Here is a 26,473-nt window from a genome sequence, read left to right on the forward strand (position 1 = left end):
AATTGTCTAGAAGGTTCGTGAATTTTTTTTATCAATAATATTTAATGGGTAAAACTAATTTTTAATGTTCACTGGTCCTTATCCGCCTCTAAATTAACATTACAAATATTGGTGATGGCCTTCTGGGAGGTGGGACTTTTTTCTAGAAAATTTCCTCCTCTTTAAGGATCTTTTTTAAAGCTTCGGATATCTTTAATATTTTCCGAGATATTTGCAAAAAATGAAACCCGGCTTTTTTTTACCAAATTGTTTATAACTTTTGCACTTTTTTGAGCCCCCCTTGAAATTTTTCAAAAAGTTGCTAGAGGTCATTCCGAATCCAATGAGCCCTGGATCATAATTTTCGGTGCCTTTGGACAGAAGTTTCAAAAAAAGGATCTTGTGACCCAGACTATGAGAACAGGTTTGTCTGTAAAGGGTGCTAGTCATTGAAGTATTCAACCCAATGCAAAAGGAGCGATACTGGAATTTTGAGACGCTCCTTTTGATCGACATATGTTCATTGGAGTTTGCCTGTCTTTCAACTATTATAAATATATAGGTCACTTGTGAAACCATCGGACTATATATAAATAATTCCAGCGCTGCGATTTCATAATTCCGCGTCCAGACTATTTCGAATTCCTCGACGAAGAATTTCGAACGAAAATCGTTGAAAAAAATAGATAAAAAACGACATTAGTTTCGGACATCCGCCTCTTTTCTTGCTCGCTTAATGATCATCAGCTTTAAGTTGTGGTTTGTAAAGCGACGGAATTATGACAGTCGCTTTGAGGTGTTTGAATATTTTTAGCACGTGAGTCTTAAGAGTACATCTGCTGGCTGTAGTTTATTTTCGGAATGACAATGGATTTTTTTTTAGATTCGATTATTGAACGTTCACGTGGTTCTCGAGTTTGCTTGTTGAAAAAATAATGAAGATAGGTATATGGAGAGCATCTAGACAGAGGAGCAATTATACTATTTAGACTATTTAGAGTTTAGATTTTCAATATTTCGTTGCGAAGTGATTTTTTAGTAAGAAGTAAACTGTTTTGTGGCTCACCTGAACAACTTGATACAGAATGGGGGTAAAATAAATTACAAAGCTGTCTTCTGTAGACCTGCTCATCACAAGGAACTGCATCTGTTCTCCAAGATCTATATTTTACTAATGGTCTGGGTCACAAGATCCTTTTTTGGAACTTCTGTCCAAGGGCACCGAAAATTATGATCCAGGGCTCATCCGATTCGGATTGACCTCTAGCAACTTTTTGAAAAATTTCAAGAAGGGCTCAAAAAAACTGCATAAGTTATAAACATGAAAAATCATTTAAAGAACTGGTGTTGTAAAAGTGAGTCATCGATTGTCCATCGTTGATCCATGTTTCTTCCTGTCCACGAACCAGAAAAATATCTTGAAATCAGAATTTTGCAACATTTTTTAAAATAAATTAGTGGAGAAACTTTGACAAATGATCTAGATTCGAAAAACAATTTACTGAACGCGTTCAAATTCTTGCAAAATGTGAAGTTATTCCAGCGTAGATTCTTATTTCTTGGTTGTGCCGAATAAAACGGCAAATTAATTAGTGAAAAAAATTGTCTGAAGGAACAATTCTTTCAGGCCAGTCTTTCCTTACTACCCAGTAGGTTTATGGACCGACACCCAACAGAAAACAACTACTTCCCTGGCTAATACCACGTAGAGCTGGATTATATCTTCGTATATATGTGGTATATTAGTGGAGAAGCGTGAAACGACATAGAACCAAATGGAGATTCTCATATATGCAAAAATCTTGCAATATTTTCATTTTGAAATATTTCTTCTGGTTCGTGGACAAACGTATCTGATCTATGGAGAGAAATGGACTAACCATAAAGAAACGGTGGAACACTTTCATTTATCTGTACAACGAAAATTTGGACTAGCGTGGAGCTTTTTTAATGGAATTTTATTTTGTATTGAAAGGTGGACAAAAACGAGGTAGTTCAATGGACAATGCTTTGACAACGTTGAATTTCGGGCTAACTTCACACTATGTAAATCAAACATCTATACCATCTACAAACAACAATCATTGTTATAATCGAGGTCTTTCGGTGTATACAGAATCTCATTGTGACGACTATAATCAACAATATATCGGTCTAAGTATCAGAAGAATTTTGGCCAGAGGCCAAGAGGACAAACATATGTTGAAAACAAAACAGACATATACTTTTACCATAGCCACTTCCGAACAAAAAAACAAAAAATGAATGCGGATTTACCCCACCCCCCGAATTGGTAAGTCAGAGAAGCAACCAACATCGACAAACAGAGGAAAATGAAGATCGTAAAACAGGAAGCATAATGAGTCATAATAGACTTATAATTATGTAAACTGCACACAAGATTAAAAAGGAGATAAGAAGGTATTTTAATAATCATGTCCTTGATTTGTTGAAATATTTATTGGCCCTCTAAAAATATACTTTTTTGTGGGACAATTCAAATAGATTCAACTCAATGGTAGGAACAAATGAAATACATGAATAAAAGTTAACGAGACTTTCAAATCTACGAAATACTAGCGTTATAGGTATTCTGGAGTTTGCAGCGAGCAAAGATGTTTAAGTGTTTTTCTTCGTGGGCAAAAATGGTCGCCTAATTTTTTTCAGATAATAATACTAAATTATGTTATCACATATTTGAACCACACCCAGTATGATTTTTTTTTTAAATTTGAATGGAATTACGTTGAATATTTCAAAAACTCCTTTTGCTCTTCGCAAAACACACAGTAGGTGATGACGTGTGCTGAAGCCAATTTTATCATCTAAGCTCCGCTCCCTTAAATGAAGTAGTACGAGAGAAATGAACTACTAATTATGCTATTTTATGTGCATTTTCTTGGCATTTACGGTTACGGCCGTGCTGAATTTGTGGAAAGTTTGCCGAATAAATAAGCGAAACCTCTCAAATGACGCACACCTGGGAATAGACGAACTGTGTAAATTCGGATTAGTCGGGATTAGTTCATTTTTAGGTGCACTTTGGAACAGTAACTTTCGCTCTTCATGAACCAACATATCAAAGCATTTTTAGAATGTACCCAGTACCAAAATATGGCAAAAGCTATTACTTAATTTTCGATAAAACTATGGACTATTGATATGGTTGCCGGTAACATGAATTTTTTTTTTCATTTTCTTGTGAGGTTTAACCAATTTTCGAGGAGAGGGAACGGGATTAAAGGAAACAGTGATTTGCTATCTGGGTATGGTGGTCCAGGAGAGGGCACAAATTCACTATTTTCGAGCGAGTTGTGAGCTATTTCTTTTTCGGCCATGAATTAATTATCGGAGTATTCACTTTACTGTTTAGCCGGGATGCGCGATTCTCTCGATACATACAGAACGGGGAGAAGAGTTTTGGGAATCGGGTTATCATTGTATACAGTGCATTATTTTAATGTCCCCTCCCCCCTTTTTTTTGAACGGGTCAACTCAAAAAATTGAAATTTGGGATAATGAAATTAATGCATAAGTACTTTATTTTTGAAGTGAAATTGACAGATAAAACTATCAAGATACCGACTGGGCGCCATCTGGGAAAAAAAATAAATGGAAAGGGGAGTCTTGTGATACATCTTTTTGAAGCTCCTGACGAATAATTCACAACCCTAGAATATGAAGTCAATATCTTCAACTACTACAAAATGGCGGAACTTTTAATAATTGAAATCGTCGAAGCGAATTTTGATGAATTCGATATGGATATTGTATTCCAACAAGATGGAGCACCACGACAGTACTCCAGACAAGTAAGAAACTATTTGGATACTACTTTTCCCGGTCGTTGAATTGGCTGTTGAGGTCCTACAGAATGGCCAGCCCGCTCGCCAAATTTGACACCTTTGGACTTTTTTTATGGGGCTATTCGAAGCAAAAGGTGTATAAAACTGAACCTGCTTTAATATTGGATATACGGCAGAGAATAATAAATATTTGTGGAGATATTGACGATACTGTGTTCGAAAATGTTCGGCGTGAAATATCGGATAGGCTGTTCATATTTCAAGATATTCAAGGCAACCATTTCGAGCATATTATGTAGTTAATTGTCAATGTATTCGGGCAATTATTAAAAGTTCCGCCATTTTGTAGTAGTTGAAGATATTGACTATATTATAGGGCTGTGAAGCATTTGTCAGGGGCTTCAAAAAGAGTGTCACAAAACCCCCCTTTTCATTAAATTTTTTCCCAGATGGCGTCCAGTCGCCATGTTGAAAGTTTCATCTGTCAATTTCACTGTGAAATAAAGTATTCATGCATTAATTTCATTATCCCAAATTTCAATTTTTTGAGTTGACCTGTTCAAAAGTATACTCGAACAGTTCATCATCTTAAGTCAAAATAGATTTTTTGTTTGAAATGCTTTTTCAAGGCGGAAGACCATTAAACATTTTTTGTTTCACCACAGCCATAAACCTTGAAATATTTTGAACTGATGGACATGATCACATACACAAGGTGTCATCTGACACTTTTTGTAAACTGAGGATAAAGCGGAAAACTCAGTCTGAAACTTGGATTGATTGGTCTACTTATAATTTTGCGGTTTTACTGCCGCCGTGAGCAGGAAGAACGCTCAGTAGACGATCAAGAGCCACCGCTCTTCTAAATATAAATCAACGTGTGTTGCCACTTGCTTCTATTTGCTTTGATTGGGTGATCATTTGTTTTCGTTTTGGCCTTTCTGTTGCGTCTCGATGGTTCGCGTTGACAATTTTATGTACGACTAGAAAAATGATGGATGTTCCAAAAAGCGAACAGTCTTTGTAGATTATGTAAATACAGCAATATTTTCCCTGCGTTTTAGGGATATCCTGTGTTCGGTTTATTTTTGGGCTCTTGTTTCATCTTTGGTTGTCTATAAGTCTTTCAGATGGAAAGTATGACTGTATACCGAAGCTGAAGATAAACAATGAAGATTATGATGAATCAAAAATTAGAATGAAGATTTAAATTCGAGCTACTTCGATTTTTCGAATGTGGATGCTGACATGCGAAACGTCCGAAAGTATGGTGGAGATTATTTGACGATATATTGGCTGTTCGAAAGAATGCTTTTTCATCTCAACGAAGCAGAACTGACAAAAAAGTTCACAGTAGATATTCTTTTTCTTCAAGGTAAAAAAGGTATATTAAACTGTATATATAACAAAGCAAACACGATTTGCAGTACACCTGAATCTATCTGTCTATCTATGCTAATTTAAATGTGAAAGTTTCTGCTTGATGCTTAATTTTCCTCAGAAAGAAGAAATTTTTTAACAAACTGAAATTACAATTAACTGTAAATTATGACCATTGAAATAACTTTATTGCATGTACCCCATCGATTTTGTTAGGCAATATGAGCGGAGGGGCAAAAAATGGACCAAAAATATAATAGGCAACATTCAGATTATTCATCTATGAGCAATTCTCAACAAAAATTTATTGATTGAATTCCGTTCTCACATTTTGAACAATCACTTTTATCCAGAGCCCGGTCTAGATAGGGCGTGTAATTTTGCGTTAAATATTATGTTGTAAATTTTTGAGTTTGAAAGGTCTCAAAAACATGTGTTGAAAACCCTCGACCAGAATCAAGGACACGTGCCACCTGAAAAAATAAAAATTATTGTTAAAAAAAACAAACAGTTCATTCTTTAGAATTTCCTATAGAAATTGCCATTCAAAAAATTACGTCGTGATTATTTGTTGAGTAGTTTTATTTTTATATAATTTCATTATTTTTGTGAGTTGAACACTTTTTTAATCGAATTGGAGTATTTATTGAATTTTGAATAGTTTCAATTCTAAATGTTATTTTTGTTTTCAGTACCAGCCCAAGTCAACTAGAAGAAGTAACTTTGGATCAGGAAATAACGTTTTCAAGTGAGTATACAGATATTAAATTAAATTACGTTATAAAATAATATTAATTACATCATGAATAATATCATTAATATAAAATACAACGTGTGCAAAATCCTTGTGGCCGTAATGTTTGTCTTTTGCAATATTTTTCGATAAGTAGTGTATGTGATTTTTCTAGTCCAGTCTCCTATCTATCAAGAGTCCCAAAAATTTCACCTGATTGCATATGTTTATATTTTGAATATTATATTCAAAGGTATTCAACTCTGGCAAGGATCTATTTGCGAAATGAATTATTTGTTAAATACATCTAGCACATATGTTGTCTTTAATGGAAGCTCTTCATGAAATCCAAAAACCGAACTGAATTTTCAAAAACTCATCAATGTTTGATTCATGAATAGAGAGTAGTACTTCAACTGTCTGCTTCCTTTTCGTTGACTCGAATGTTAATCTGTAATTTTTCACACGTGTCTAACTAAATTCATTTATTATTACCGTCCTTCAAGAGATATTACCGCCGCTCCTGTCGACTATCGATGATAGTCTTTAATATTCGTTTGTGTTCATTACCCGAAAAATATCCTACATAGATAATGACGCTAATGTCATGGATCGTCAAAGCCTGGCCTCTTTGATTAGAGTGACACGCTCTTTTAGGTTATTTCCGCTAAATATGGCCTAAATTCGAAGGAAGACAAGATATGCATTCGAATTTCCAAGGAGACGTGATGAATAACTGTTTTTTGAACATTTTATTTTCGACAGTAGGTAGTTTTGTTCGGCAAGAGTCACAAAATGTTATTTGAATTTCATTCTACACACCTCAAAAACAGGCTGATCCAAATGAAGTGCACACCATTGATAGGTGTTTCTTAGGTCTTGTATGCGCACTAAAAAGGATTTTCAAATATTCCAACTGGGGCGCCCCTGTGGGGATAAAATGGGAGCCTTTACATATGAAAATTACCTTTTCATCACTGTTTCTCCGTAGCTATTTTTCGTATGCTGAAATTTTGTATGTATGTTTTAGATGTGCAGTAGGTATATAGATAGATTTATTAATCCTTTGTGCTACATTATGTAGATGGGACAGGTCATATTTCTCAGGTATAATATAAATGTGTAATATTATAAGATGTCATTTGAATAAAAAATAATGTGACACACATTGTAAAACGAACAAATACATATTGAAATATAAGTAAAAAATAGAAATAGATAATAAACAAAATGTTATGATATATACGTCACAATGACGGTGATCTGACATTACCAACTTCAACTTCTTCATATACCTTCATTACCAACTACCAACTTCTTCATATCGGATGGCAGTATATTGGAAAGACGGATACCAGCAAACATAGGAGACTTTTTATACTTTGCGTGATGGTGTTTTTGGGTGATGAACATATGGTTATTCATGGTATGATAATTATGGACTTCCGATCTCGACTCTAGTTGTCTTCTATTTTCATGGATATACGTCAATGTTTTTAGCATGAACAAACAGGCAACAGTTTGTATTTCATTTACATGACGTTCTGTAATCTAGATTGAAAATTAGCCTCAGTAATGCTTTCTGTTTTATGAAAATTCTGTCCATCTCAGTTGCTAAACCCCAGACAGCAATGTTGTTATAAATAATGGACTGAAACTTAGCGAAATAAACTGATCTCAGTGCCTCAGTATCTAATTTATAATACGATTGGTTCAATTTCTTGGATGTGAACTCTATATGTTCTTGCCAAGTGAAATGTGAGTCCATTATTGTTCCTAAGAATTTTGTTGAGCTTGTTAATGCCAAGGATTCGTTCCGGAAAATGAAATTGAAATCATGTAGGCTTCGAGATGAATTTGCAAATTCCATGCAGACAGTTTATCTCAGGTTAACTATAAGTCTATTCCTGTAATACCAGTCATCAAATTTGTGTAGGACTGAGTTTACAAGGTTATGCATTTCTTTCGTTGTTTTACTTGAAAGAATAATGGAAGTGTCGTCTGTGTAATGGTATATCGCATCATTACTTATATTATTAGGTGGATCATTCACATATAATAGAAAAATTAGTGGACCGAGTACACTGCCTTGAGGTGTCCCATTTGATACAAGGAATTTATCGGATATTATATCATTCTGTTTCACCTGGCAATATCTATTTGTTAGGAAATACATTATAAGCTGATTTATGTTTCCTCGAATACCAATCTTGAATAGCTTATCTGATACGAATTTAATATTCAAGGCATCGAAGACTCTACTCAAATAAAAAAATAAACCCACTACAATGCTTTTTTTTATTCATTAAATGATGTACTTCTTTTACAAAGCTGAACGTTGCAGTTTCTATCGACTGATTTTTCCTGAACCCGTGTTGGCACTTTGTCATTAGATAGAATGTTTCCAAGTAATCATTTATTCTGCCAGACATAATTTTTTCATGGGGCACCCCCCATGGGTGTAAAAGGGGAGCCTTTACATATGAAAATTACCTTTTCATCATTGTTTCCCCGTACCGCTATATTTTCGAAAGCTGAAATTTTGTATGTAGGTTTGTTTTATGTTGTAGATGTGTTGTAAGAAATAATTTTTAAATATTTCACCTATATGTATGTATGGTTTGTTTGTCAGTTTGCTTCTAACTCTCAAGCTCGGGATCTGTATTTGACAGAATTAGCGACATTATTGCTTGATTTATTCGCGGGCAGATGGCGCTGTACGTAACGTCCTTGATACAATTCGAACTCACTTTATATGTATTTCTTCATTCGAAAAAATTATTTTTTTTAGTGACACGCACGCCTGCTGCCTTATTTGTAACCCTCCTTTGCGTGCCTGCTGCCTTGGGCTTGGTAGCTAATTTTCAGGCTCCCTCTCCGGAATCGGAGAATATCAATGGTCATTTTTCTAAACAATATACGGCTGATTGATCCCAAAGTTTAGATAAAATAAATATAGTTTAACAAGACTAAAAAACACGCTTTAATAGCTTACGAAACTAAAAAATGAAAAATGTATATAGTTTAAAAAACTAAAAAACACGCTTTTGAAGAACATCGAACTAAAAAGTCAAAAATATTTTTTTAAATGAGTTGAAACAATAATGAACAAAAAATACTAGTATTATTGCGAAAAAAACTTGGGCGCTTTGTGCCACATTTTTTGTATATCAAGCGGCCGTCTCTTTTTTCATAATAATACTAGTATTTTCCGTTAGTTATTGTTTCAAGCTTTTTTAAAGAAAACATTTTTAATTTTCTAGTTCGATGTTCTTTAAAAGCGCGTTTTTCAGTTTCTTTAAACTATATTTATTTTTATTTATATAAGTATACGTACTTGACAGAGAATAGCAAAAAAACGAGTAATTTTTCAGAGAAATTGGATGATCGTGAAACCAGTGAAGTTCAGTAGTGTGTTGCAGATCCTCGATGTCTTATACACTCGTGGATACGTCTGGGCATTGTCCTGATGAGGTGGCCTATATCCTGTTGGGGTATCTCATCTCCTACTTTCAACTCATGTCTAAGTGCTGCCAAAGTCTGTGGGGGCTATTGTAAATTCAGAAGTCTGCGACCAAGAATATCCCGCACATGTTCGATTGGTGAAAGATCGGGAGATCTGGGTGGCCATGGTAAGCGGTTAATGTCATGCTGATCCATGAAGTCTAGCTACATGCGGTCTAGCATTGTCTTGTAGAAATATGGGGATCTCGATGGTCTCAACATATGGAAGAGCTGTCATGTTGCCTCTAATAAAGGGCAAAGGTGTCCTACTAACATATGCAATGGCACCCCATACTATTAAACCAACAGTATGGTGAACATGCCTCTCCACATCAAACTGGGGATCTCGTCTTTCACCACGACGCCTTCTTACTCTTGCTCATCCATCGTGCATACCCAAACAGAAGCGGGATTCATCGCTGAAGACTACGCGGTTCCACTGTTGATCCCAATTTATTCTGTCTCTGCACCAGTGCAATCGGTTGCGTCGATGCTCGAGAGTCAGTGGCAACATCCAATTTGGTTGATAAGAAAAAAGTCCGAAACTTCCACAACATAACAAAGTTTTTGTTTCGGGGTTGAAATTAGATGATTTTAATGTATTTCCACGTGTTAAAACCGAAAGTGACCATAAAAATTATATATTAGCTCTTGTTTTCAAGATATAGTATCATTATATTATATATATATGTATATTGAGTTTTCAACAAATGAAATATTTCATCACCAACAGTTGGTACACATGGTTGTTTACATAACACCCCTCTCATCAGCTGTTCTTAAGTAGTAAATATAACCTATGTGAGTTTGTCAATTGTACGCACGTGGTTGCTATTGAAATTATCGTGTGAAGTTGATTTTTAAATTAATTTAAGTGCTGATCTGAAATGCCTCGAAAGTGTGTGAATTATGTCGATAGCTTTTGCTATATAGTGGTGAAATAACATTTAAGGCTCAGAAACGTAAAATGACACACCTATCGTTAAGACAGCCTATGAACATTATTTTGGTGTGAAAGTTGGGGACCAAGATAAATCATGGGCTCCTCATATATGTTGTAATTCTTGTTCCGTCATATTGCGAGAGTGGCTGAAAAATAAAAACCGGGCAATGGCTTTTGCAGTACCTATGGTTTGGCGTGAGCCTACCAATCATACAGACGACTGTTATTTCTGCTTAACTCCTCCCATTAAGCAAGGTTTATCTATGAAGAAAAGAGGAACGGTTAAATACCCTAATCTCCCATCTGCTCTTCGGCCTGTACCACACTCAGACAATTTGCCAGTCCCTTCTCCACCCCAAAACTATGAAATTTTAGAGGAAGGTGATGAAGACTGTTTAGAAGGAGCAACCCATCCGTCTACATCCTATGACCCTGATTTTGAGGTAAGCGATAGGTCTAGTGATCCGCACAGAATTAGTCAAGCAGAGTTGAGTGACCTTATAAGAGATCTTCGCTTGTCTAAGGAAAAGGCTGAGCTGTTAGGGTCAAGACTACAACAGTGGAATCTTCTAAAACATGATGTGAAAATATCTCAGTACAGACAGCGTCAAAAAACTGTGGAGCTGTGAGTGACGAACATGGAGAAAGATTCCATCAAGACATTGCCTTAATGGAACAGAGATATCAGGGCCGTTGGAATGAAGCAATGCTTGCAGACTACTGCTGGTCTGTGTGTAGGGATGCTCCAGAAGTGTTTTATAAAAGACAAGCTAAACGACAGCGATCTTACAATGAATCGGATGGACTTAATTGAAATTTGGTGGTACAAACTTCTTTTATTTGTCAAAACACTAAGAATAATGTTTTTTTTTTATTAATTTTGTACTTAAAATATTCTAAAAGAAACATAACAATATTGTTTTATGTACTTTCACTTTTCACGTATAGTATAACTACTCTTTAAGATTAAGTACTGTGTATCTCAAAGACCAGAGCTAATAAAAATTTTTCATTGTTATTTTCGTTTTTATCACCCCAAAATTAGTAGAAATTGACTAATTTACTGTAGGAAACATTCAAAAAATATTTTTTTGTTGTGTTGTCGCCGATATACTATGCACATTCCAACAACCCTTCCGTATTCTTCAAACCACTGATTCGCAATTGCTCTAGTAGAAATGAACCGATCTCTAAGAGCCAAAAGACTAAATCGGCGATCCTCATGCGCTGTTGTTCCCTTGCGACGACCGGTGCCCCTAGCTCCGTGTTCTTGGGCCTTCTTGGGTCCATGCCTGATAACATTTTAGAGTGGTACCCAAAGATCGATTGGTTCTTCTTTAAATTTCTCTACCTGCTTCACGTAAGCCATCAATTCGTCCTCTCTCAAAATCACTAAGTTGAGGAATACGACTAAGTCTTTGCACTCGAGGCATAGTGTTAACAATACGAAACACTTTACAACAAACTCTTTAACAGTTATAGCACAAATAAAAATGAAAATTGAAAAAATGCTAAATGCTCACAAAAAAAAACAGTTGAAAAACTGGTCAGAATAGTTTCCGATACGGCTGAAATTTTACTGGATTTTTACTGGCCTCAACATAAATACACATGCAAAACATTATTTAAATATTTTCTATATAATGGGTTAAAACGAGCCACCCTAAATAACTTTTGGTACAATGATTTTCAGGAATAATAAAAAACACGTCAACCATAGTATACAGGGGGACACATTTTGACATATTTACATTTGATTTTATTTACCCTATCGCATCCCCAGAGCATGTCAACAATTTTTTTAAATGGATCACCCTATATTGTTTCGCTTTATCAGGTGCTCCATGATGAGCAGATTTCAACAAAGTATAAAACATTTCGTCTGAAGCTTATGGTTCGGGAGCTACAAATTATTTGATTTGAAAACGAGCCACCCTGAATAACTTTTGAAACAATCATTTGCAGGAAAAATAAAAATAAAAAACAGGTCAACAGTTATACAGGAGGTCACATTATTCGTTCTAGAGACAAATATGGACGTAATAAATTAGAAAAAGAGATTGTTTTATTAATTCTTGAATCAAAATCGGATGACTGGACAATGGAAAGAAAAATTTTTTTATAGTTAATGTGCAAAAACGTTTCCACCAACTTCCATGTGATGGTACAAACGAGCGTCCATTGCCGCTCTCAATTGGTTGAGAATATCGGGAGTTATTGCTCTGCAATGCCTCATGATATATTCTCTCAAATCTTCTGATGTTGATTCTATCTCATACACTTTAGATTTCAAATGACCCCATAGAAATAAATCTACAGGAGTGAGATCCGGAGACCTTGGTGTCCATTCTGTAGGACCTCTTCTGCCAATCCAGCGACCAGGAAAATGATCATACAAAAATTGGCGCACTGGAGCTGCATGATGAAGAGGTGTACCATCCTGCTGAAAAACTATTTCGATTTGGAATAAATTTATATCCTCCTCAATTGCCCTATTGATACACGGTATTATTCGATTCTCCAACATATCCAAATATTTATCACTAGTCAAATTATCATCGATAAAAAAAGGTCCTATGATGTGGTCGCCTAAAATTTCTGCCCAAACATTCAGTTTTTGAGGTCGTTGGGTATAAATGAGGATTCGTATCACTCCTATATCGACAATTTTGCCGATTTACCTCACCATTCAAACTAAACGTACCTACATTCAATCGAAAAACAAATTTTATACAAGAAATTCTGATGCGAGTTCAGTGAGACTTTCACAAAACTCGATAAGTCTATCGAAATCATCTTCGTTCAATTCATTAACTAGTCTAATCTTATATGGATGAAATTTGTACTTATCAAGGATCCTGAAAACATTTGTACGACTGATTCCTGATTCTCGAGATAACTTGCAAATTTTCCATTAGTCCAATGTGCCCTAAAACTGCAGTACAAATAGTTCCGTCGTTGACAACTCTTGAACGGTTAAGGTTTTTGTTGTTAACAGATCCGTTGTTAACAGAACCGTTCTCGAAGCGCAAAAACATCAATTGTAACTTCACCTGGTAGGTAATCGTTATTGTAGAATGAGACAAATACAAAATGAAGAGAATATCGAATTCAAACTTAACTAGGCATAAAAAGAATTTTTTGAAGTATACTTCACAAAAACAGCTAGATAACATATTGTACAGAAGTTCATTCAGGAGGGCTCGTTTCCAACTCGAATAATTTTTAGCTTCCAAACTATAAGCTTCAGACCATAATGTATTCTACTTTGTTGAAATCTGTTCATCATGTAACATCTGATATGCAAAACAATTGACCCATTAAAAAAATGGTGATATGCTCTGAGGTTGCGATAGGGAAAGTTAGATCAAATGTGAATATGTCACAATGTGTCCCCCTGTATACTATTGTTGGGGTGGGGTGTTTCTCCATGCCGGTATATTTTCAGATGCTGAAGTTTTATATGTAGGTTCGTTTCGTAGCGTAGATGTGTAATAAGATTTTTTTTTAAATATTCCAACTGGGGCGCCAACCACGGGGAAGAAGGAGCGTCCATAAAACAAAATTATCTTTTCATCACATTTAGTATCAGCATTGCACCCGTGCGGATTCGGAGCGGGTCGCTAGTGTCTTCATAAACACGACTTTCAGGCACAAATCAGGAACCTTTTTCTTAGATGCGCGACAACTCCAAGTATTTTCCATTCGAAATAAACGTTTCAATTGTGCAACAAAGGTCAAATTATATAGGCCCAAATTATGTCGTTCCACACAGTGCGTTTTCATTTTATTCTGACCTTTATACCCCCGCACTGAGCCTAATATCTCAATCTGGAGCATGTTATTGATGCGGCTAGTTGAAAGTTCATTCCGTTTTATGACATCCATCTCTATTAAGATGTCTGACAATGCGTTTGGCTCATCGAGCCAAATTTCTTTGATGGAATAATGCTCTCTCAAGGAGGTCATCGATTTATTTAAGTGTGACATAGTTCCAGCGTGGGGTATACTTGCAACATTTGTTTGTAACGAGAAAAATCGATTGTTAATTTTGTGTTTCATGCGGGGTGCGTAGCTATTTCTTCTATGGTTGTAGTTGTGATCAATCTGTTGAATGATGAGTAAGTTTTCATGGTGTTTTTCTCAGATGAAGTATTTTTTGTTTGCTTGATTCATTCAGTGTTGGGACAAATGAGAAAAGTTCAAATTTGAAGACAAATGTTCATTTTTCCCAAACGTAAGGGATTTCTTAAACTTCGGCAAGAAGTTTCATTAATTGAGTAACAATTGAGGTAAACGAATGATGTGTAAATGATATTTTCCAGGAAAAAATAAAGTTTTGTCTTTCTGCTTTTCTGTCTTTATACAAAAACAAATCTGGGAATCTTCTAAAGAAAGGAAGGAAGCAGTCAATTTCAAAAAAGGTAACTCTATACAAATATGTGTAGATCATGTGAAGAAGTAACTTTCAGACACACACTGAAAGAAAAATCCCTCTAGAAACAATTACTTTTATATAAACATTGAATTACACAAAAAAAATCGAAACAAACACTTTTATATGAAAACTGGATTATACAAAAACACTTTGTATTCCAAACATTCGTTATGGAATTGAATCAGATATTTACAGGATTGCTTCACAATATAGTAAATGAAAGAGGTAAAATTTCACTTAAATGAGCCTCATCGGCTTATTTGATAAAAACCCAGCCATAGGAGTCTTGTTTAAATTGAAAGGGGTATATATTTGGGAGAAATACATGTTTGGGAAAGAAGAGTTTTGACTTTCTACCTCTTCATCTTTATACAAAAACATGTGGGAATATATGTATAGAGTTACCTTTTCTGAAATAGATTGCTTCCTTCCGTTCTTTGAAATATTCCCACATTTTTTCGTATAAAGCTGAAGAAGTAGACAGTCAATCTTGTCAATGCGCTGGTCAGGCCCTATCCTCCGAAGCCCCGATACATTCGGGAAGGCGCGCCAGCATTATCAACCAACGACCACTCCTCACACCGTGCGGTTAGTGATCATTGGGTCCGAGACTCATGTGCCCCAAGCAAGTGCAGTGAGCCAAGAATGATAGCATCTGCATCTGTCCGGATAAAATTTCTGTCTTAGTGCGGCAAGCCGGTATGATTTTAAGACTCAAGAGGGCATTATTCCACCAAGGACTCCAATAATCAGAACAATCATCTTGACAGAGTAGTCTGAATAGAGTCTGCGGAGTTCGAAGAGAAAATCTCGATATTTTATCCGTTTTTCCTCCTCTTTTCAGACGATAATCGTCTTGCCAGGAGCTGAAAACTCCATGACAAATATCGTCTTGCTCTGGTGGTCGCGGTAGACTAAGGTGTTGAAGACACCATCCTAGCAAGTCATGACGAACCCCTCAGTTTTCGACTTCAGCCCACTCGACCTGAGGAAAGCGAAAGTTAGGCGCTTTGATAAGCCAAGGTCTTCAATGTTATTGAAGAAGACCCCATGCATTGGCTTATTCTTGTGTTTCCGCAGGAGTGGGGTGATCTCTGCTGCTTTTATATGAGCTTTTTGCTGAACGGGTTCCAACTCGGTGACAGAGTGTCGAAAACTAAACCGAGTTCATTAGCTGCTCGGGCAGCTGCCCTAAGAGGAATGCTCCAATTCCTGCTCTCTCATGGTCGCGGACCATGCAGAGAAAGGGATCCGAACTCCTGACGACTTTACAGGCATTACGTCTCTCCGGCATCCAAATGGTGCAGGATGCTTCCATCTACGATAGCATGCTTGTACTCTTCCACCACCCTGAAGGATTGATGGAGATCCTTCTCTCCAGAGGCATACAATTCAAGATCATCCATATAAAACAAATGGGTGACCTTGTGCATCTGATTTTTGGGGGTGTCACATTATTATTATTTTTTTAAACCGTAGTTTGCGCTGGTCATACCCTATCCCCCGAAGCCCCGATACTTTCGGGAGGGCGCGCCAGCATTATCAACCACTGACCACTCCCCACACCATCGGATAAGTGATCATTGGGTCCAAGAATCATGTGTCCTGAGGAAGTGGAAAATATAGAAAATCGTTTCGAATGTCTTGTACTTTTGTTGATGCCCGATGCAAGTAACACCACTAAAAATGGAATAGACCAAAAACTGTTTAAAGTGACAGGGTCCCTTATGAATGTGATTCAGAATTAGCAACTAGAAGATCGTTCTCCCTTTAATTCGAACAAACGCAACAACACGTATACAAATTGAAGACTTCATCACTTCGAATTAAAATTCATTGAAAAAAACCGTGTACCTAATTAACGTTTTCTGCAAGTAACCACATGGAAAAACGCCAACAGTCGCTTTCGCTTGCCAAAGGCCACGATTTACGCGTCTCTGCCATATTTTTGGATGCGAAAATAAATAAGCGATTTTTCGTACATATTTTCATCAATATTGTTTCAGTGGTTCATGCAGTTCATGCGTTCGTTTTTCTGGAACGGCATGGGCGAATTGATGTTCGTTTTCGAGAGATACATGACATATGAATCGATAACATTCATAGGATGTTTGTTTACCCCGATTTCGTATTATTGGCGGGCTTTCAAATATTCGACGTACCGCTGCGAAACGTCAAGTTATATAGGCCGTATTATCGAAGCACTGACAGAAATATTGGAGACTCGGTTTAATGGCTTGGTTGAAGACAGTATGCAATGGAACAAGGCTTTGAAGGACTAATGATGGAATTATATTAGTGAACAATTTCCTTTTCGAAAAAATTTTTGAATTCATAACAGTATATTATGAAAAGCTAAAAATCTATACAGGCCGTTTCTTTTATAATGTGGTAACATTGCTATATTCCAAACCGTAACAGATACGGAGACGATTAAATGGGAAAAAGGTAACTGTCATCGGGAACAATACAATGGCCGAAGAAAATTTACAGAAACTCTCGCCCTTCTCGAGTTATACGGGGAAAACCAAAAATGCTGTTTTTCGTTTTTTTTCGAATGGAATTGTTATTTCGGAGAATATAAAAAAAATGAAAAGGAAAATGTTACTGTATCCAAACTGTATTGTGACGATGTACCTAATAATAAATATTCAATAAAACGTTTCGTTTCAACATGTCCACCATCAGCTTTTTTTAAATACGGACCTGTCTTTTTGATTACAGTTATTGATACAGCGAAAAATTCACAATCGAAGGGTATATCACATTTGATATTTTTATAGCGTTTCATTTGAAATAACCACCATCATCAGTGACAACAATCAAACAGAAAAGACATTTATTTTATCATGAACTTTTTTGAAAAATATGGAAAATAAAAGCTACATGGAAATCACCATTGAATGCTCGAATTGATGACCTCTTTGTTGAATGCACATAAGTTGTCGGTCCACACAATTTCTGTGGCAATTTTCTAGCATAATAGGTGTAATACTAATACATGCATCTTTTTTTTTTGTTTGAGATAGTTGATATCTGTACTTGGTGTAGAAAAAAACTGTATCCTTTATGTATTCCCAGACAAAAACATATATAGGAGTAAGACCTGGGGATCGAGCTGGCCAGTTAATTAGTCCATTGTTTATAATCCATTTTCTTGGGAATATTGCATCTAAATGTTCCCTTACTATTGCTGAATTATGGGGAGGAACGTCGTCCTGTTGATAATATTGTATTTCATGACGGATATTCAGTGGCAATTCATCTAAGCAGCCATCGAATTCATTTAATAGCTAATGAAGATACATTTCACTATTCAAATAATCATAGTTAACGAAAGGGCCAAGGATGTTTGTTCCCCCAATTCCCAACCAAACATTTATTCCGAACCTTTATTGGAAATTGGTTTCCCTATGTAAATGTTCATTTATATTATTCCACGTATAATGGATATTTCTGTTAAACCAACCATTGTTGGGGAATTTTGATTCTTCCGTCCATATTATTTTTTACAAATATTTCCAATTTCCCTATTTTTACGTCTTAACCATTTCGCAAATCGTACTCTCATTCCGTAATTCCTTTCGTTGAGGTGATGCCTGTAGCATTTATATTTGTTCTTTTCCAAAATAGTTGTGGTGGATTTTACAGAAAGCCCCATTTCATGGACAATTTCTCGTAAAGAACAATCTTGATTAGCATAACTTTTGTAACTGACCAATCCTGAACAAAAAAACATGTTTTCACTGTGTACATTTTTATGTGGTAATAGTTCTCAACAGATATCAACAACGCATTCCATTTTTCCTGCCATAGAAACCAAGCAAAGCCTATACGTTCAAGATGGTAAATGAATTGAGATGCTAATTAATCATACCAAATTTTTTTTTCAATATATATATATATATATATATATATATATATATATATATATATATATATATATATATATATATATATATATATGTAATAGTTTTATTAAAACAACGATAAAAATAAAATAAAAACAACAATATAAATTAATTGGCGCTCCGGGGCGACTTCATTGATTCCAGTGGCGCATTTGCTTTTTCAGCTGCAGGAAACCCCGAAAAAACCTGCAGAACCACATCATCTGAAGATCTTGATCTAACAATGTCCTCTCTCTTATAAAACAAAATGTAGGGTGTCTCCAGAGGCTCCAATAAATTCAATGCATCGCCAGAACACTTCGTGACACGACTATCGTCAAACTTAAACCAGTCCGTTTTTTCTTTGACCAAGGCGTAATAATGACCAAATTCAACGCCAGAACCACAGTGAACAATGACTGCATGAATATTATAATAGTGGTCTGCTAAGTTGAAATGTTCATCTATTTCGAACCTTCCTAAGAGTTTCTTGCTTCCGTTAGAGGTTGAGTCTTGTTTGAAAATCATCAGTGTTATTATTAGATTGAATGGAGCCTCAGCTATACTTGTTTCCTTATAACAGTCAGTTAGTTTGGCGCATGAAGTTCCAGAAATTCACATAAGTTTTCAGTACTTCTTGAACATTTACCACAAAGTAAACAAGTGAGGATTTTTCCAGCAAAAGATTTACAAACACAAGACGAGATGGGTTGTATGGAATCATTCAGTCCAGAGCGGTCAGGAGTAGTGGCTATTGTTTTGCTCACGAAGAGTATTCAACAAGAACCCCAAGAATTCGGAACAATCCTCTTGTTGTCCTAACGAGTATCTAGTGGACTTCAAAGACTCCAGGAAATCGGTTGGAGGGAAAGATGATACCTTCTTACGAAACTGCAGCTGCATGAACAGTTGTTTGAGTTTGATGAATAAGTAGGAAACATTCCCGTTCTCGTTCATCATTAAAACTTCGTTCTTGAAATTCTTCGTCATTAACAACACTTGTAAAATGCTATTCATGTAGCAAGTGTTTCCTAAATTATCCAATCCAATTTTCTTCTCTAGATTTTCAGGAAGAACATGTTTCACAGAATCTCCATAAGAACCATTTCTCAAGTTGCGATCGATCCTTCCAAGTGAAGACGGGTTTCGTAGAGGGATCGATTCGGCTCTTGCTTCAAGAAGCTCTTCCACTGAAAGGGTACCAACTCTACGAGGACTGCAACTCATTTTTTGGGGGCAAGAATGACCTGAGTCCACTGACCGCACTGAAAAAGGAAGAGGTGGATCAATCACTTGTGAATTAACCTTGATAGGAGACTGATGAATATCCACATATCTCTGCTTGTTTCGAAGAGGTTTCAGTTCCGTACTGAAATTAGGGCAATACATGATCTCATCAAAATTATGTGAAGGAGGAATAGTTCCAAGTACTGAAGCAGCATTGCCACGTTGAATAGCAATACTAATTCTTTCTATCAAAAAAGAGGTAGAACGGTGATCTATCGTTGCTTGGCCTATTCTCCTTCCGAGTTCATGAACGAATAACAGAGACTCCGGGCCATAAACACCAAAAGTTTCAACCGCTACTGGATGAAACAGATAGTTGTTTCCAAGATTTTGGTATTTTTTCTTTTCAATTTCTCGCCAGACAATTCTGCAGTTCCAGCAGACTTGGAACTTTCGGCTAGATGGAAAGACGCGAACGCAAGTAAAGTCCCATACCACAGGTTCACCGTATTTCCATGGTATATCAAATTATACAACAATCGAATTTTGACCAAAAAATTATATTTTTGTTACTTCCAGGATTGAGAATTATAAAAATATCACGAATTATAATTGATTAGGCAGAAATAAGCCTTGAAAGAAGGATTACGGCAATACAAACATTTCCAAAACTAAAAAGTACGAATTGTCATTGTGTGTATCTACTTGTCGAATTTATTGGGTTGTTTGAATTATATTTTGAAGAAATCGAAACAGTTTACAAAAGAAGTAACGACAGGACCGTAATTTAAAATTGTTGTCACTGATGATGGTAGTTATTTTAAATGAAACGCTATAAACATATCAAATGTGATATACCCTTGGATTGTGAATATCTTGCTTTATAAATATCTAATAAAAAAGACAGGTCCGTTAAAAAAAAAGTTGATTGTGCCCATGTTGACACGAAACGTTTTATCGAATATTTATTATTACATCGTCATAGTACACTTCGAATACAATAACATCTTCCTTTTCAATTTTTTGATAATTTCTGATATAACAATTCCATTCGAAAAAAAAAAAACAGTATTTTTTGTTTTCTCTGTATAACTCGAGACGGGCGAGAGTCCCCGTAAATTTTCTTCGACCATTGTATTGTTCCCGATGACAACGGCCTGTATATTATACATTTATCGATCAGATATCCGAACTGTGACGATTGATAACGGCCATCTTGTTGAAGCAACATATTTCAAATTAGTTGTCATGTATTCAGTTTGTTTTTCCAAATTACCATGGTCGGATATAGCATTCCGTACAGTATCCGATCGACCAACACCCGTAGGCCGACAAAATTTATCTGCTTGAAAAATCGCCGTTATCTGTGAGAGTGTGCAGGAGAATCCCAGGCAGTCGACTCCGCGTCACTTTCGCCGACTACAAGTTGGCAAATTTTGCGTCGTAACTAGAGCCTGCACTTGTACAAAACTTGACTGACCCAGAAACTGAAGGTAAACGACCATAGACAACGGCGTGTGTTCGCTGAATGGGCTCTGGAGCAGTTGTCAACTGACCGTAAGTTTCATCGAAAAATCATCTCCAGCGATTAGACCCATTTCTAGATGAATGGGTAATGAGTACGTGAACAAACAAAATTGTCGAATTTGGAACGATACCAATCCACATGAGATCCAAGAGCGTCCAACGCATCCCGAAATATTCACTGGCAGCGTCGTCGGCCCATATTTATTCGAGAAAGACGTTGGCCACGGCATCACTGTCAACGGCGAGCACTATAGATCAATGATTACCAATTTCTATAATCTCTTTTCCTTCATTCAGTTGAAACGTGTGCTTGTTCTCATTGAGCTAAGGCCAAACGGCGACTTGCAATAATTAGAAAAATGACTTCCGACGCCGAACTTGCTTGCCTCTACTCAGCCCTAATTCTAGTTAATGATGATATTGCTGTAACTGGTGAGAAAATCCAGACCATCCTCAATGCAGCCAACGTTGACGTAGAACCATACTGGCCTGGTCTTTTAGCGAAAGCGCTAGAAGGAATCAACGTCAGGGAACTGATCACCAACATTGGGTGTGGAGTAGGAAGTGCATCCTCGGCAGGAGGTGCTGCAGCTCCAGCTGCAACAGCAGCTGCTACTGAGCCTGCCAAGGAGGAAAAGAAGAACGAAGAACCTGAAGAGTCTGATGATGATATGAGTCTTGGACTCTTCAATTACCAGTTTTTTAACTATGTGACATAGGATTAAACTTTTTCTAAGTCTAAGTTTTCTAAGTTCTGTTGACCTGAATTGGATGATCTGGACACCAACGGCATGTGGTTTCAACAGGACGGCGCTACGTGCCACACAGCTCATGCCACATTGAATATTCTGCACGAATGATTTGTGGGCATGGTCATGTCATTTGGAGGTGATGTGAACTGGCCACCGAAATCGTACGATTTGACCTCGTTTAACTTTTCCTTGTGGGTTTGTGAGTTAGTCGTAGATTTATGCGAATAAGCTTGATTTGAGAGCCATACGACTAGCTCTCAAATCAAGCAGTTTCGGATGCGCTTCACCCAGGAAAGCCGTGGCGGACATTTGAACGATGTTATATTCCACACATAATGGCATTAATAGGTCAACAGGTCTTCCAAACAAATAAATAGTTTGTTTTATTCAAATTCAAAGATAGGAAACGCTTAATGAAAAATTCTGAACATTGTTACAGCATGATACGTGAAGGATCGTTTATAGATAGTGCTTTTTCGGAATGTCAAAATTATGTATTGTTAAATCTAAGGTTTCTTGGATGTATCTGATGTATGGGAAAAACATGTTTCACTGAATAAGTGGGTTGTTGTTTTTGTATCAGTTTGTGAATGAAACACGAGAAATGCAATTCTCTTCTGTTTTGCATTTTCAACCAATGTAGTTGATAATTGAAGGGGTCACATGATCTCTGTAATCATGTGACTCCAGGCTGAATATTAGTCTAAAGCAAGCATTTTGTACTTCCAGAAGTCGTGGAATCGAGACAGGGCCATAGACGATATCGCAATAATTGAACATAGATAGAATCGGTACATCTAAAAGGGTAATTTTGAGTGACCTACTAAGATAGTGTCTGAATGAAAATGTTTTAGTATACCGTACGACCTTTGAATGAAGAAATCTGTAGTCTATATGAAGTCCCAAGTATTTTATTTTGTCATGTTTGCGATGTTTCGTGATCAATAAGATGATTTACTTTAGCGGAGTAGTACAAGTTATTGTCGTCTGCATAAGTATGAATGTTGAAAAACTTTAGAATATTGGAGAAGTCAGATGTATGGATAATAAAGAGTAGCGGGGCGAGAATTTAAACTTGCGGGGTTCCGCGACGTACATTCATAGTATCACACTGACTACCCACATTGCTTTTATTTGTCAAAAAGGAACCAATAAAGTGATATGCCTCCATACAGAAACCAATAAAACCAAGTTTATCGCACATAAGACTGACAAGAAAAGAGTGACTTTTTCATTATCGTTATAATACTTGAGGTTCTAAAGTCGTCACTGAAGCAATTCTGTAAGGCATATAAGTCACTCATATTTTGATGAAGCGACTTTTTTATAAATCAGCGACCATCTAATGAGACGTACTCAAAATGTGCTCGATGATGTAGTTAGCGTAACAACTGATATCACTTATGGAGTTCCTCAGGGGTTCCTTCTGGGGCCATGACTATTCTCGATTCACAACAATTCACTGTCATGTATCGCCTTGAGTGGGCATCTTTACCTTCATGCAGATGACACTTTATTTTAGCATTGACTAACTTCAAATAAAACATCAAATAGAAGAAATTAAAAGAGACTCTGAAAGTAAACTTCCGCCAGACATCGTATTACACATCAAGGCGTCAAATTCTACAATCCAATTCTTGACAATGTGAAGACTTTTGTAGTGCAGCCTTTTAAAAAGGGGATTTACTATTGAGCTGATTTTAATAAACTCCTTTTCCATTTGTTTTGTGCTGGGTCATCTCCATTTTCTCATACGTCACCATGTACACCTATTCTAAAATGTTATTGATTGAACACTGTGATGATTTGGAACCGAAACGGAACCTTTGGCGATTTTCCAAAAGTTCACCTTTATCAGAAGGAAGATCTTTGCCAAGTCTTAATTCAAATTTGGTGGTCTCTCAGTTCATAGTAAGAAAACGGCGTGTTGAAACGGAACAAGTTTTGGAAGACTGATATTTTTTGAAACTTTTACTCTATACAACTCGTTAGGATGTCAAATTATCGGGAAATTATGTAAACAGTAATTTCGTGAAAGTTCGATACCCGCATTCGTAGCATTTCCCAAAGCCACGTACAAGTTAAGCTTAACGTCATCGATCCTAGTGACCGAACGTCGTTTCCCCAACCTCGAATGTCACGTTCGACAGGTTCGTCATTTTCGAAAAACCCCGTAAATTTTCCGTGTTCGTTTTTGGGTGCCGCACAACCGAAACCATCGGGATCGAACGTTGTAAATTCAAAGTGTTCATTACCCGGCTGGACGAAGAAAAACAATAACGGGGCGCGGACGCTAATCGAATATGTACCATGGCGGACGATTATCTCAAGGCAGTCATCAAGAGCAACGTGATGGAGCATCTGAGCAGCGATAACGATAGAGCAGGATCGGCTGCTTCGGTATACAGTTCCAATAGTTCGTGCGACGGAGAGTACGCCGATGAGTTTCCAAGTAAGATTAGTGATATTTTTGTGTTTGCCAACTTTTAGCTCGTAGTCGTGGCGAAAGGGGGGATCAAGGTACTAAAGTGCGGAGTCTCCTCACAAAAAATCGGAAATACCTGATGCCTATTTTCTACCCAAGTTATCATCATAAACTGAAAGTTAGTGTCAAATACTCTGTCATTGTGATGCACTGTGGAACCTTTGGTGTAGTAATGAAAATTACTGGAGTTTTTTCCCAACACCAAACCGTTATTTCAACACCTCGACACGTGTTTCGATCACCAAGTGATCGTCTTCGAGAGGAAGATGATCTTCCTCTTGAATTAAGAAAATAAAGAGAAAAAATAAGCAAAATTTAAAAATGTACTTGTGATGCACTGTTTGAAACCTCTGGTGTAGTAATGAATATTACTGGAGTTTTTTTCCAACACCAAACAGTTATTTTAACACCTCGACATGTGTTTCGATCACCAAGTGATCATCTTCAAGAGGAAGATTAAACTAAATATACATACAATGCTATCCTTATTTATACCATAGATACCTCTGCGTGTTAAATTAATTTTACAGTGTGGCCTTATGTAATAGTCAGGTGAATCTGATAATTAAAATATTATTTCAACAAGCTTTATACAAGCTCTATAAATATGCCTGTTGTTGTTAATTTGTCTAACTAATCTTAATAAACTAAATTCAATGGGATGGTTTTGTTGGAAAATATGATGGGCGACTGCTGATATTTCTGGTCTTCCATATTTTAGGTATGCTAAGTGTTTTTTATATCTTATTTCAATAGATATTTCATTCTGTCCATAATATTTTGCATCGCAGTCCTTACATTTAATTTCGTAAATTCCTGAGTTTTTCGTATTCGCAGACCACAACTTGGCGAATTTTGCGTTGTGACTTTATTCAGATTCTTCATTAACCATTTGTAGCCAAGCTGAGCTTGGGCATATTACACTTAGTAGCACATTATTATTGTTCAACAATATTATGAAATTCAACAAATTATTTTGAAAGTGGAATATTCATACAAGGGACATACCTACTTACATACAAGTATTAAAATAAATTCGGTATTTTTGCAATAGTTCACAAATTCTTCAAGGCTGTAGAAAGCATTCATTGTTAGCATTTTTTTAAATGTTTCCTTGAAGAGAGGGTGCGATAATTCTTTTACATTATTTGATATATAATTGTATAGTGTAAGCCCATTATGTTGTGTTGATTTTTTATAATATGTGTAGTTCAATTTTTCGATGCGAAGGTTATCTTTATTTATTGTTTCATACCTGTGTTTGTCACCATTTTTAGCATAGCAATCTTTATTATTATGTATATATAGTAATATATCTAAAATATATATGCAGGGAAATGTCAATATACCCTTTTGTTCAAGCATTTCTCAGCATGAGTCAAAAGGTTTCATATTATACAGGGCTATTCAAATTCGTTTCTGTACATGGGGATCTCGTAAATGATAAGAGATAGAGTGTCGGTTGAATTATGGCAAAGTTGCGTATTTTAGAGAGATATTCAATGATGTAAAGAAATCGAATATAGAGCTCTTTGGGCTCTGGAGATATACAGGAAAAACCAAAAAATCCCAAATTATTTTTTTGTCCATATCTTCTTTATTCGCAGACATATTGAAAATCTGTCCACATTTTGCTATTGGCACTTGATGTGGGCACTCAGAATATATCCATGAATCTTTTATACAGGGTGTCATCTAACTTGGGCCACCCCCATTTTTTTATTTTTAAATACGGACCTGTATTTTTCGTTGTAGTTTTTGGATCGTCGACGTTCACTTCATACTGAGAAATTAAATTAAATTTTATAT

General features: G+C 36.3%; 2 protein-coding genes across 6 annotated transcripts in view; both read left to right on the forward strand.

Annotated features, from left to right (window-relative positions):
* LOC111516537 (uncharacterized) overlaps positions 1-26,473 on the forward strand; it is a 116,260-nt gene that overhangs the window by 47,957 nt on the left and 41,830 nt on the right. For 2 of the 5 annotated variants that reach the window (XM_074175038.1, XM_074175037.1), the window contains exon 2: positions 5,858-5,913. In XM_074175038.1, coding sequence (XP_074031139.1) covers positions 5,858-5,913 — 56 coding nt within the window. Of the gene's footprint in view, positions 1-5,857; positions 5,914-24,244; positions 24,632-26,473 lie in introns of those variants that run through there. The other 3 variants (XM_074175040.1, XM_074175039.1, XM_074175036.1) reach the window with 3 other exon arrangements.
* LOC111514708 (large ribosomal subunit protein P1-like) lies at positions 21,702-22,146 on the forward strand. Its single transcript, XM_023170956.2, has one exon. It carries the CDS (start codon positions 21,787-21,789, stop codon positions 22,144-22,146), a length of 360 nt encoding a protein of 119 aa, XP_023026724.2. The 5' UTR covers positions 21,702-21,786.

This window comes from Leptinotarsa decemlineata, unplaced genomic scaffold, assembly GCF_025532065.1.
Source record: "Leptinotarsa decemlineata unplaced genomic scaffold, Ldec_3_MD MMD2_tig00000882_RagTag_RagTag, whole genome shotgun sequence".
NCBI classification, from domain to species: domain Eukaryota; kingdom Metazoa; phylum Arthropoda; class Insecta; order Coleoptera; family Chrysomelidae; genus Leptinotarsa; species Leptinotarsa decemlineata.